Genomic DNA, 13,185 nt, shown 5'->3' with positions numbered 1-13,185 from the left:
ATGTGTATTCCTTTTATTTATTTTTTATTTTTATAAGTGTTAAAAAATAATGTTAAGATCACAAGATTTAAAGAGTATTTTCGTATATTACATATATCTTTAGTTTACTATCACAAGATTTAAAAATCTTTCTTAATTTCTTCAATTAAATGTCAAGTAAGTATAACGAGGGGAAATATTTGAACTTTTTCTCATAGTATAGGGGTATGTTTGGCTCTTTTCCATTTTAAAAAAATAAGGTGTTTAGTCAAGTTTTTGAGAGAAAAGTGCTTTTAGGAAGCAGCAAAAGCTGATATTTCAGAAGCTAAAAAAAAGTAGTTTTTCCTCAAAAGCACTTTTGGAAAAATACACTTAGAGACACTTTTTAAAAGCTTGGTCAAACTTTAATTGCAACTCAAAAGTGTTATTTAAACTAATTGGCCAAACAGTTTTCACCAAAAAATATTTTTCAAAATAAGTTGATTTCAGTAGTTTTGCCAAACATGCCATAAGAATTTATTATTTGTGAAAATTAACAGTCAGGCACCATGTGATGAGTTATTAATCAAGGGACAATAAAGCACATTTTCCATTAATTTGATTGAAACATATACTAGTATATCTTATACTTTTCTTTTCTATGGTCATAAAACAATTCTTCATTTCAGTTTATGTGTATTCCTTTTTTTTTTTTAATAAGTGTTAAAAGATAATGTTAAGACCACAAGATTTAAAGAGCATTTTCGTATATTACATACATCTTTACTTTACTATCACTAGATTTAAAAATCTTTGGGGAAAATGAGAAAAATAGGAAAGAGGAGAGAGAAATAACAAAAAAACATGGAAGAAGAAAAGAAGAGTAGGAAGAGCATAAAGTGGTGGCCCACAATATAATTGTAATAAAATATCCTCTTACACATCATGTCATATTTATGCCTCACTCGTTGTAAAATTTTTTGATTTATTATGCAAACTTGAGTTTGAAGAGGACAATTATATGATAATGATTTGACAGTAGTAGTACAATGATGATATTGTGGTACTGTGAGACTAATTTCCACTATAGATTTTGTCCCCTGCTGTTTGAGTCAATTAGAAATGTACTTTAATAAAATAATACCCTGTTGCCACAAGAAAAAATCATTCATTCTTTTGATTTTATTATGCAAAATAGCTCATCAGTCCTGACCTTGTTGGTTGAAGGGTTAAAATACCAGAAAGTTTGAAGCACCAAGCAAAAGAAAACTTAATGAGTGCATTATATCTAGATATATGCAAATTGCAATGGAGAAGGAATAGTAATGCAAGAATGTTTTTTTTTTTTTCATTTGTATAAGCAGCAGTAATGAGAGTTCTAACAGCTTCGAATAAAATGAAGGCCGTAAATGGCAAACCTATAGTAATATATATTTTGCACTTCTGAGGTGAAATAACGTTAGGTTTACAACAAAAGCATATGCTCGACTAATCACATTTAAATCTATGTACAACAACATATGTAACCCAAATAAGGTACCTTGTGTGTTTTGATATTACATGCCCCAGATCCCTCGAGCTGATGCCATTTTGTTGCTTGGCCTTGATGTTAGTTCGTAAAGTATCCTGGCAAATATGTCTGAGTATCTTGGGTCACCGAAAAGCATTTCCGCAAATGCATTTTCATGCACTAGCAGGAGGGGCTTGTTCTGTGGCTCTGATACAAGGTTTTCCAAAATCGTTGCTGCTTTCCTGCACACTTCTGGCACTGGATGTGGCATCTTAATCACTTTCAACAGTCTATCAATAGCCCTGAAGTTTTATGTGAGAGGATAAGTCATTCAGATACAAAATAATTAAAACGTTGTGACTAGGTCCAAAATTCCCCGTCTCACCATCGTTCACTAGCCAGCTTCAAACGGCAGTCCATATTTATTTCTGAAAGGTTATATAATGCACCAATAGCAGCTGCTTGAGCATCAGTAGCCGGTTGACTCATGATATCAACTAAACGTTTATAAATCTGCAACGCCACAAATTAAAGTCAACAGGTTTTCTAAATATTCATACATATAGGAACTCTAGAATAGAGGCTGTCAAAAGAAAGAACATCAACCTGCGAAGCAAAAGGAAGTAAGAAAGGTTCATTATCAGGATTTATTATAAGACGACCAATTAATTCAGCAGCAGCACAATGCCAGGCCTTAACAGCAGATCCTAGCACTCCCATGAGAGCTTGGACTGCACGTTTCTCCCTGGATAAGGATCAAGAACTCAATTATGGTGTTGACATACAATGATATAAGAGAAATAACAACTAAAAAGTCTCACACTTACGTCATTTTGATAAAAGAAGGTTTTGAGGAACTGAAGATCCGGAGATCTATCAATGGCCCTATATTCACTACAGTCTCGAGTGCATTTGTGACAAGTTCTTCATCCTCTGTTAACATAAAATCCCAAAGATGAGAAAGTATAAGAAACGTGCTTAAAAGAATACAGAAAACACTTAACATTCAGGCATAGAAAACTGCATATTCTAACATATTCCAATTGCCTTTTCTCTGTTCAGAATAGGACCTATCTAATTTAATTTTCTTTCTTTTTTTCCTTTTAAGGTGTTCTTTAACGGGCAGGAGGCGCAATGGGATGCAGGGTGAATGTAAACAAGTCTATCGAGATTATGAAATAGGGCAAGACATAAGTACCGAGACTAGGAACAATAAACAATAGCCGGCAGGTACACTAAAATCAATGTGTTACACCATGGATTGGGCACGTCGAATAGATTCCAACCATTTCTTTAGACTTTACAAAGCTAGTAGAGCAACATAAGATTCAAGTTTTCTATTGAAGCATCAACTAGAACAGCATAACCATGAAGACAACTAAAGAAAAAGGGGTAGTAAATGTATTAGACGAGGGGACCATAATACAAGCAATCATATCACAGATGCCAAGCTTGTAAGCACAAGATAGAAACCATATATATCAATAACTTTCCATAGAATAGCGCCACGTCATAGATGGCAAGCTTGTAAGCACAACACAGATATCATAAGATCAAACTAAAACTATTTCCCACCTGTAACATAATCTGCCAGACACTGGAATAGAGTTTCTAAGCAATGTCTATGCTGGCCCATGATGACTTCATTCTCTGGCATAAAAGAGAAGTTGCGAACAATGTTTGAAGCAGCAACAGCACACTGCTGTTTTTCAATCCGCCCCTCCTCATCCAAATTAAATAGGCCATCTTCCTCAAACCACAAACCCGCGGGGCGAGACTTGGTAATACTCTTCCGAACAGACGACTCTCTGTTGGCAGCTCCAGAACCCGTGCTGTCATCAAGGATTACAAATCATTACAGAGATCTCATGCACTGGAATACAAAAATTCAAGTAATACTGACGTCTAAAAGAAAGAGACCGGAGGGGGGGGGGGGGGGGGGGGGTTGAAACTATCCAGCATTACCTAGGATTGGGAACAGATTCATTCGAGTTTAATGCGTCATATTCAAGTCCAAATCCAGTAACTGCAGAATTTGCACCCAAAAGCCGGAGACGAGGTGTCTTTACAAGTACCCTTGGTAAGGCTATATCACGCCAATCATCTATCTGTTTAACAGAATATTGTCATCATTGGCATGATAGTAAAATAAATAGTAAAGAACAAATAGAAGCTGCATGGGAGTCACACGCTGTGTGATAGATATCAAGAAACGTACAACTTGAAGCAGAGCATCAAGCAATCCAGGAATTTTGGCAAGAGGAGTCGCATCCTTGCGGACTTCATCTTTCTCCTTGAATGATAGCAAAGTGAGGGCATTTAATGCCCATGTCAGCTCACTCTTTAATCCACTTTGAAGAGCTAGAACAATCCTTTTATTATTCTGTTCTGGTGAAAGTAATTTAAAAAAAAAAAAAAAAAAAACCTTCAAGATAACCAAATAATAAACATGCAAAGAATAAAGGGGCTGGCATCATCCTATTTCTAAAGCCTTACAGCCCTTATCAGAAATAAATGTCACTATTTTTTTCTCAAATTCAACACGTAAGTCAATCTTTCAGTAAGTATCCTCTTACATAACTCAAGCTCATTTCAAGGCGAATATTAGCTTTATAGTTAGTTGAGATCAGAAACAATCCGGTTCACTTGGCTTGGGTTGACCATATAAAAAGCAAATACCTCCCTGCCTATGCTAGCAAATCCTATGCATAATTCTTTCGTTTAGTTCTAGACCTAGTTAGGTGATCATAGAATCATAGATCAGTGGACGATGTCACTCTATTCAACTCCCAAATTGAATCTACGTGGGTACATAGTGCATCACTCAAATCATGTGCATCAAGATTTATAGCAAGTAAAACGAGTTCTGCATTACATCTTCAGCTCAAATAGGCTGGTTGTCGGAATTTGGCTTTCCATGTCTTCAAATTTGAGGAACTTAATTAATACCCTTTATTCTTTAGTAAATAAAAACAAGTAATAGAAACTTTTTATTTCGGAAAACAAATATTAAGGAGGCAAAGCAAATAAAAGGAAGTCATTTCCAAGATCCAAACTACAATGAAGCAGTGAGTTTGCCCCTTGGTGACTATTGATTTTGTAAAAACTCTAGGAAGTAAAGAGGGGATAAAAATTGTTGGAGAGACAATGATGAGATTCTTTCTATCACACTCGACTAGGGGGCTATCTAGATCACATCCCAGTCAAGAAGATGATCTTGTGAGTTGTGTCATAACATGTGGCTTCAAAAAATTAGTCGGTGATCATCTGTCGTCATGGCTTCTTTAGACCTTTGGAAAAAAAAGAAAAAAACACACTTACTTCACCCATTGGTTGTGGGGATGGGTTGTAGGCTTCTACCTCCTCCTTATATGGTCTTTAGTATCTTCACATCTTGATCCATTTTCTTTACAGATAAAACACCTTGATCCATTTAGCACCCAAGGGCGTGGCCTAGTGGTCAATGAAGTGGGTTAAGAACCATGAGGTCTCAGGTTCAAATCCCAACAGAGTCAAAAAACACTAGGTGATTTCTTCTTATATGTTCTAGCCTTGGTTGACAGAGTTACCTGGTAGCTATTGCTTGGTAGCTATTGCTGATGGGAGGTGGCAGGTATCCGTGGAATTAGTCTAGGTGCCCGCAAGCTAGCACGGATGCACGGTTATTAAAAAACACCTTGATCCATTTTCTTTATGGATACGTTCCTATCAAACAAAGTCACACCCTAAACCATTTTATTTCATATCCCCAGGCTTAACATGTCTATTTTGCTCTTTACTTATCAGCCTACTTGTCACGACCTAATATTGGAACATGACCACTGCATAAAGGCTGATAATGATGTGCAATTCACAGCAAGAAAGCTCAGAACTTTATACTCCCTCCGGTCCTTTCACTTGTCATGTTTTGTTTTCCACGCACCTTAAGAAAACATTAACTAAAAGAGTAATTTGACTAAATTATGCTTATTTATTCTTTGATCTCAATTTAATACTACTCTCTTTTTCACTACATTAATAATAATCTCTATCCACATTTATTGAGTAAGGTGGAAACTAATAGTTAATTATATCTTGATATTCTAAAATAACAACTACTTTGGACCATCTATTATTTTTAGTAAGGACGACAAGTAAAGTGGACCGAAGGGAGTATTGTCAATTGAAAAAACACCAATCCCAAGATAGAATATTCACAAAACCCCGATCGCTTCTACAACTACTTTTTACACCAATGATACGTTGCCACGTATTAAAAATTAAGTATATTCTATCTATTTATGAGCAAAGATCTTGGACTAACCAGCGAATGCAGAGTGAACTTGCAGTGAAGGGCCGAGTAGTGTTGACGGAGCTGCTGAGTCAGCTGCTGCTGCGGCGGCGGCGGCGGCTGCAGCGGCGGCGTTGCTATTTCCGCTACCAAATGGGCGGCCTCTTTTAGCCGGCGGTGCGGCTGAGCCACCAGTGAATCCGGTTAGTTTTGATTGCTCTCTTTTCTGCATCTCTTTTTCGAGAGACTGACTATGGTGATTGTTGTTATTGTGAGACTGAAAGTCAAGAACTGGTCCGAAGAGAGTCGGGTTATGGATCGGAGTAAATTGATGGGCTGAGTATTTGACTTGGCCCAATGTAGAGCCCATGGATGTAACTGATATGGGCCTATTTCAAAGGGGGGGAATTTATAGGAAAATTTACATGACATAACTAACTACTAGTATATATTTATATTTAGTAATTATAGTTTAGATTAATTACATCTTATAGCTAAAAGTAATATGTTAAATACAATTAATAGTTATATATATATATATATATTTAAAGTAGAATATTTTCTTTTTTTTATTTGTAATTTTTTTTTATCTTTACTGCTTCTGCTCTCAGTCGACGGACCGCCTCCAGAGCTCCCGCCACCAACCAACAACAACACACCACTGCTCCCTCCATTCCCTTCTCCTTCTACTTCCTCCGTCATCCGCGCCCCACTGCCGTCAACCACCATCACTGCCAGCCTCGCCGGAGACGCCATCTCCGGCGAACCACAAAAACAAAAAATTTGAAACCAGATCTACATTTCAAGTCTTGACCCACCATCTTTAACCTTAGTTCCCTATTTTTATGTTTTCATTTGCAAAGAAGAAGCTCAGTTCCCTAGTTTTTGGTTTTCATTTGCAAAGGAGAAAGTTGGGTGTGTGGATTTCGCAAATTTATGCTACGGAAATACTTTGCTGCAATGTTAGATCTACACTTCTATTCATCCAGATCTGCACGTCAACAAGATCTGCACTTCTCCGCCGCCATCGGCGCAATGGACTGAGAAGTGCAGCTGAGGGATAGTTCAGATCTGAGCTTCTTCCAGTCACGTTCCGATGACAAATGCGGCGGCGAAGGGATTGTATTCATTTTGTTATTTTTTAGATTGTATTCAATTTTGTTATTTTTTTGTCTTCAGTTTTTTAGTGTATTGGTAATTTTTTAGTGTATTTTTTTTTATTCAGTTTTTGATTGTATTGGTTAATTTTTTAGTGTATCTATTCTTTTGCATTTAGTATTTTAGTGTATATATTACGGCTGAATCTATTTTTTTGTATTTATGTTATTCGAATACAATCGAATTTAAAATACATTAAGCTGAATACAATGTAAAATTAGCTACAAATGAATATAATTGAGTTGAATACATTTGACGTGAATACAACTGAGTTGAATACATCTGACTTGAATACAGCGAAAAGAAATTTTTAATACAATTTTACTCGTTGTATTCATGAATACAGCGAGACAGTTTTATGAATACAGCGAGTCATTTTATGAATACAGTGAAAAGAAATTTTTAATACAATTTTACTCGTTGTATCCATGAATACAGCGAGACAGTTTTATGAATACAGCGAGCCATTTTATGAATACAGCGGAAAAAACAGTAGCTATGCCATGTAAATATTGAAACTTTAGCTATGGTAAATTTTAAACCCTCAAAGTGTAGTCATTTATGTAAAATCCCCGGATTTATAAGGGGATAACTACATGGCATAACTAAGTCTAGTACCTATTTAGATTTAGTAGCTATAGTTTAGATTAATTACATCCTATAGCTAAAAATAATATGTTAAATACAATTAATAGCTACATATATATTTAAGGTAGAATACCCATCATCACATTATTCACTTCCAACCCAACCCTCCCATCTCTCTATCTCCGCTCTTCCCCTACTCCTCTGGCGAGGAGCTTCCAGCTCCGGTCACCGGAGCAACCGTCTTCTCCGGCGAACTGTACAAATCCACACCACTGCCAAACCACACCACCGCCACTGCCTAGCCGTCTTCTCCATCTAGATCTGACTGGCGTTAGTCGTCTTCTCCGTTTTACTACAGATCTGACCGAAAAAAAAGCAAGTTTTGAAGAAATTGCAAGGTTTGCCCTCCAAATGATTTGGTCTTTAATATATTCCGTTCAAATTGGATGGTCTTTAACTTTAGGCAGAACTTACATGTTTTTGCCGGTGTCAGTGTATTCAGAAGATCAATGAATACACCATAATTGAAGGCCTTTAATCCGGTGCACGGTTTGCCCTCCAAATGATTTGGTCTTTAGTATTTGAAGACTTTCTACAGTACTTGAAAGGGCCACAACTTCAAAATACAGTGTATCCATATCAGAAGGTCTTTAATACGGTGTATTCATTAATTTTTGTCGGATCTGGAAATATTTTCTGGTGCCGGATCTGGAAAATAATGTTTTTTAATGAGTGTATTCAATAACTTTTTAGCATACAATCCAGTGTATTCATTAATTTTTTAGCGTACAATGCAGTGTTTGGGATGTATTTTATTTCTTGTATTTAGTATTTGAGTGTATCCATTAAATTTTAGTGCAAAACTGTGTTTGCGGTGTATTTTATTTCTTGTATTTTGAAGGATATTTTTTTGTATACAACCGATTTTAAATATAATAAAGTGAATACAGTGTAAAAGTAGCTACAAATGAATACAGTTGAGTTGAATACATTTGACTTGAATACAACTTAGTTGAATACATCTGACTTGAATACAGCAAAATCTGAATTGAATACAGCGAAATCTGACTCAACCGAATTTGAATACAATCCGATTTTTGAATACAATTTACTGTAGCAAGCTACTGTAGCGCGCAACTGTAGTTACGAAATGTAATTAGCTAAAATGTAGCTATGCCCAATTTAAAACCCCTAAATGTCATTTATGTAAAATTCCCATTTATAAGAATAATTTTGAAGGTGAATGATTTTGTACTTTTACCGCCGCTTATCCCACGGATAAAACTTTAAGTTTAATACGGTAAATTTTATCGAACGGCCAACACTTTTGACTTCTCATCTTGCCCACGAGGGAAGTAGGGGATGAAGGTGAATGATTTTGTACTTTTAACGCCGTTTATCCCATGGATAAAACTTTAAGTTTAATACAGTAAATTTTATCGAACGGCCAACGCTTTTGACTTCTCATCTTGCCCACGAGGGAAGTAGGGGTTGAAAATTTATGACTACCTATTTCCAATCATTGGGGGTAGTCTCCTCCATTTGAGGTTGGAGTTGGAAAAACTATTTGAAATTGAAGTTAGGAAAGAGGCAAGAAATGGGCAAGTAGCCACCTTTTTATTGCTTATTAACTTTAAGCTGCTACTACAAAATTATTCAACATTTAGCCGCATTTTCGTCGAAAATAGAATTTGAATAACAATACCCTGGCTAAACTACGAAAATCTCCATGAATTTTTCCTAGAGTTTGAAATGTGTAGTTTAAACTTCAAGGAATTTTTTTAGAGTTTAAATGGTAAATGTTCAATCTCCAATAATATTTTCTGATGTTTTTTTCAATGTTTAGCTAGGGATATTACTATAAAAACTTTGTTTCTGCATTATTTTTTAATTACATTTCAAACAGTAGCTAAATTTATGTTTGGGGAGTGATAGTTCTTTCTTTTCAAAAAAGAATTGTTAAAGTTTTAAATTTTGTGAGTGGAAGTTGAAGATTTGAAACACTTCACTTGAAAAACACCTTCAAACTAATATTTCTACTTGAAAAAATAAATTCAAGCTCAAGTTAAAATTGTGTTCTAAATACAACACACACCAATTTGCAAATTGAAACACCATTGCAGACTATCAAGCCCCGAATACAAACAAATATGGGCTATGAAGGATTTAATACGTGTTATTTAAGTACATTCAATTTCTATCGTGTTTAACTTATTGTAATTATTGTTGGCAAACTATAAATCCCGATTTTCAACTTCATTCATGTAAATCTAAAGTCGATTAAAAAATGACCAAACGTTAAATTTTTTATATTTTTCAACTACGGCCAGTATAACTACGAGGATGGCAAGGTACTGGTGGAGGACGCTCTCATTAGACAGAGATGGCAGTCATACTTCCACAAACTCTTGAACGACGAAGGGGACAGAGACATTGTGTTGGGAGATTTGGAGTACTCCGAGAGGTGTCGTGATTTTGGATATTGTAGGAGTATAAAGATTGAGGAAGTTAAGGGTGCTATTCGTAGGATGAGTAGGGGAAGAGCGACCGGGCCCAACGAGATCCCTGGGGAATTTTGGAAGACTGCAGGCAGGGCAGGTCTGGAGTGGTTGACTCGGTTATTTAATGTCATCTTTAAGACAGCTAAGATGCCCGATGAATGGCGATGCAGTACAATGATTCCATTGTACAAGAACAAGGACGACATTCAAAGTTGCAACAACTACAGAGGGATCAAGCTGCTAAGCCACACTATGAAAGTGTGGGAAAGGGTGGTAGAGATGAGGGTGCGGAGAGACGTGTCTATTTTAGAGAACCAGTTCGGATTCATGCCAGGACGCTCTACTATAGAAGCTATCCATCTTGTACGAAGACTAGTGAAGCAGTATAGGGAGAGGAAGAGGGACTTACACATGGTGTTCATCAACTTAGAAAAGGCATACGACAAAGTGCCGAGAGAGGTTCCATGAAGATGCTTGGAGGCTAGAGGTGTACCTGTGGCGTACAGTAGGGCGATCACGGACATGTATGATGGGGCCAAGACCAAGGTAAGGACTATGGGAGGAGACTCGGAGCACTTCCCAGTTATGATGGTGTCACACCCTAGCAATGGTAGGGCATGACGGGCACCCGACTCTCATCAGAGTCGAGCGAACCCTTAGACATTCACTCTATTAAAACCTGTCATTTCAAAAACTTTTAAGAACATAAATTTTTTCCAAATTGAAATCATTATCTCTATAACGATTATGAAAACTTTCAATCAATAAGTACTTTAGACCAATCTAAATCATCTAAAATACATACTCTTTTAAAATCCACAAAGGACTCAACTGACATCACTTTGTCGACACCTCGACAAACGTACTACAAGACACTGTCTGCAAAAGTCTCTAAGAAATGAACTGAACATTATGAGTCGGGACAGGGCCCTGACATAACCGTAATCATACATATCTATACATGACTCAGCACAGTTCCAGAATGAGGTGGAACTTGCCAATCCCAGTTGACGTCCAAGCATCCTAGCTATACACTTAACCTGCCAAACAATCTGGGGATGCGGGCATGAACGCAGCGTCCCCAGGCAAAAGGACGTCAGTATGGACAATGTACTGAGTATGTAAGGTGGTAACAAATCATAATCATAATTTGATTTAGGAGAGAAGAAATCACAATCTAACTCAATACCTGCAGCCTTCGCTGGAAGAAACATAAATATATACACGAAGTCTCCAAAACAATCTTTAAGTAAATAATGCAATCTCACACACATGTCGCTTCCGACATGTTAACAAAATGGTCCCTTCGGACAGCCGCTTCCGGCTAGTATCACAAAAGTCCCTTCGGACGGCCGCTTCCGGCATAAAAATGATGGCCCCTTCGGGCAGCCGCTTCTGGCTTAATAATGATGGCCCCTTCGGGCAGCCGCTTCCGGCTTAATAATGATGGCCCCTTTGGGCAGCCGCTTCCGGCTTAATATCACAAACATGTCAACACAAACTTAATCCACAAATATCAATACAAAGAGATGATGCTATGGAATGTAAACATAAATCGTAAATGAAATGAAATAGTAAAATCTCGCACCCCCTTTTCGGAGCGGTTTTGAAAATCTAAATAGTAAAATCTCGCACCCCCTTCGGAGTGGTTTTGAAAATCTAAATAGTAAAATCTCGCACCCCCTTCGGAGTGATTTTGAAAATCTAACTTTGTGTTTCCTTTAGTATAAAATTAATTTCCTCGAAATCATTAGTAAAACCATATACACAACTCAACTGGCACCTTATGGGTGTTCCCTTCGGAACAGAATAGGAGTACAATATCCATAAACCATCACAAGAAACATTTAGACCTTACTCGTCTAAGAATGGAATCATATGGAGTACATATAGAATGAATAGCACAAGAATCATGAATTACATTCGGAACCTATGAATAGAGTTACCCAAAAGTTCATATCATTCACCACTTACATCTAAGACATGCCAAAAGAAAGAAGGGTTAGCCGTACATACCTTTAGCGCTTATCCGCCACACAATATATATACGCTGCCCAATAATGTCTCAACCTATATTAAGACGTCAAGAGCTACGGTTAAACTACGGGGAGATTCAAAACGTATTCTAACGTTAGTAACTCCTTTCTAGATGTTTAGACGTCGTTTTACTTATATCCAAACCAACTACATACAACCAATCCAACATCAATAATCATACGTTCAATACCAACCCGGACAGCCCACATAACATTCCAAACAACCCACATTCACAACATTCAATAACGATTCACATACGGCTACTACATTCTCAAGTTACTCCTAATAGTCCGTAGTCTTAACGTTTTCATGTAACAACTTTACAACAGCCCAAACAACATAAATACAGTATATATTCTTAGCTATCATTAATTTTTCAAGCGCAACAAGATCAATAACAACGTATCAAAACAGCCCGTACCTTACAACACTCGATAATAGTTTACATGCGATTATGACACATCCAATTCATTCTTCTTAGTCTATAGTCATAATATTTCGTCAAAACGATTCTATAACAGCCCAACCAACATTCAATACAATGCATAATCTCAATTATCATCAATCTCTCAAGCTCAATAAGAACAACAACGACACACCCAAAACAGTCCCTAACCGATCAACATAGAAGTGCCTGAAATTCTTGCAAACGTTTACGAACATACCAAGCAAACCACATATGATTCTTACACATTATTTCATATCTTATTTTCATATAATTTCAGAAAAATACGACCAGCAGTCACACGACAACTATATCACCAAATTCGTACGCAATAACCTACATTGTCATCACTATAACCTTACAACAACCCACAAACAATTTTAGTTCCAACTCTAACCATTAAATACCTTCATTTCCATCATAAAATTCATGACAACAACCATCAAAATACCAAGTAAAATCAGTTCACTATCTTCCACACAAAACAGTCCACTACACGGCCACAACTCAACAAAATAACAACAAGTTCATATCAACACAACTTCACCTTTAACCTTCCAATTCTTTTCATTTTTTTTTACCATGCAATCTATGATAGCAACAACCATAATTACTAAATAAAATCAGTCCATTATTCCACACCAAACAGTCCCCTACGGGTTCCACAATGCATCAACACCAACATCCATAATTTCATACATGCAATGTACATTTACAT

The 13,185-nt window shown here is 36.7% G+C and overlaps 1 protein-coding gene across 1 annotated transcript; it reads right to left on the bottom strand.

Moving 5' to 3' along the window:
- Positions 1 to 1,352: 1,352 nt before the first annotated feature.
- On the bottom strand, positions 1,353 to 6,099 carry LOC132610252 (armadillo repeat-containing protein LFR-like). The gene is made up of 8 exons (XM_060324565.1): positions 5,772 to 6,099; positions 3,687 to 3,856; positions 3,434 to 3,576; positions 3,044 to 3,300; positions 2,296 to 2,401; positions 2,075 to 2,213; positions 1,854 to 1,981; positions 1,353 to 1,770 (listed from the first exon to the last, which is right to left on the bottom strand). The coding sequence occupies exons 1-8, from the start codon at positions 5,968 to 5,970 to the stop codon at positions 1,515 to 1,517; spliced, it is 1,398 nt and encodes a 465-aa protein (XP_060180548.1). The 5' UTR covers positions 5,971 to 6,099; the 3' UTR covers positions 1,353 to 1,514.
- Positions 6,100 to 13,185: the final 7,086 nt, after the last annotated feature.

Source organism: Lycium barbarum, chromosome 9 (assembly GCF_019175385.1).
Source record: "Lycium barbarum isolate Lr01 chromosome 9, ASM1917538v2, whole genome shotgun sequence".
Classification (NCBI taxonomy): Eukaryota; Viridiplantae; Streptophyta; class Magnoliopsida; order Solanales; family Solanaceae; genus Lycium; species Lycium barbarum.
The sequence above is the reverse complement of the archived record's forward strand: the minus strand, read 5'-3'. Positions and strand labels throughout refer to the sequence as shown.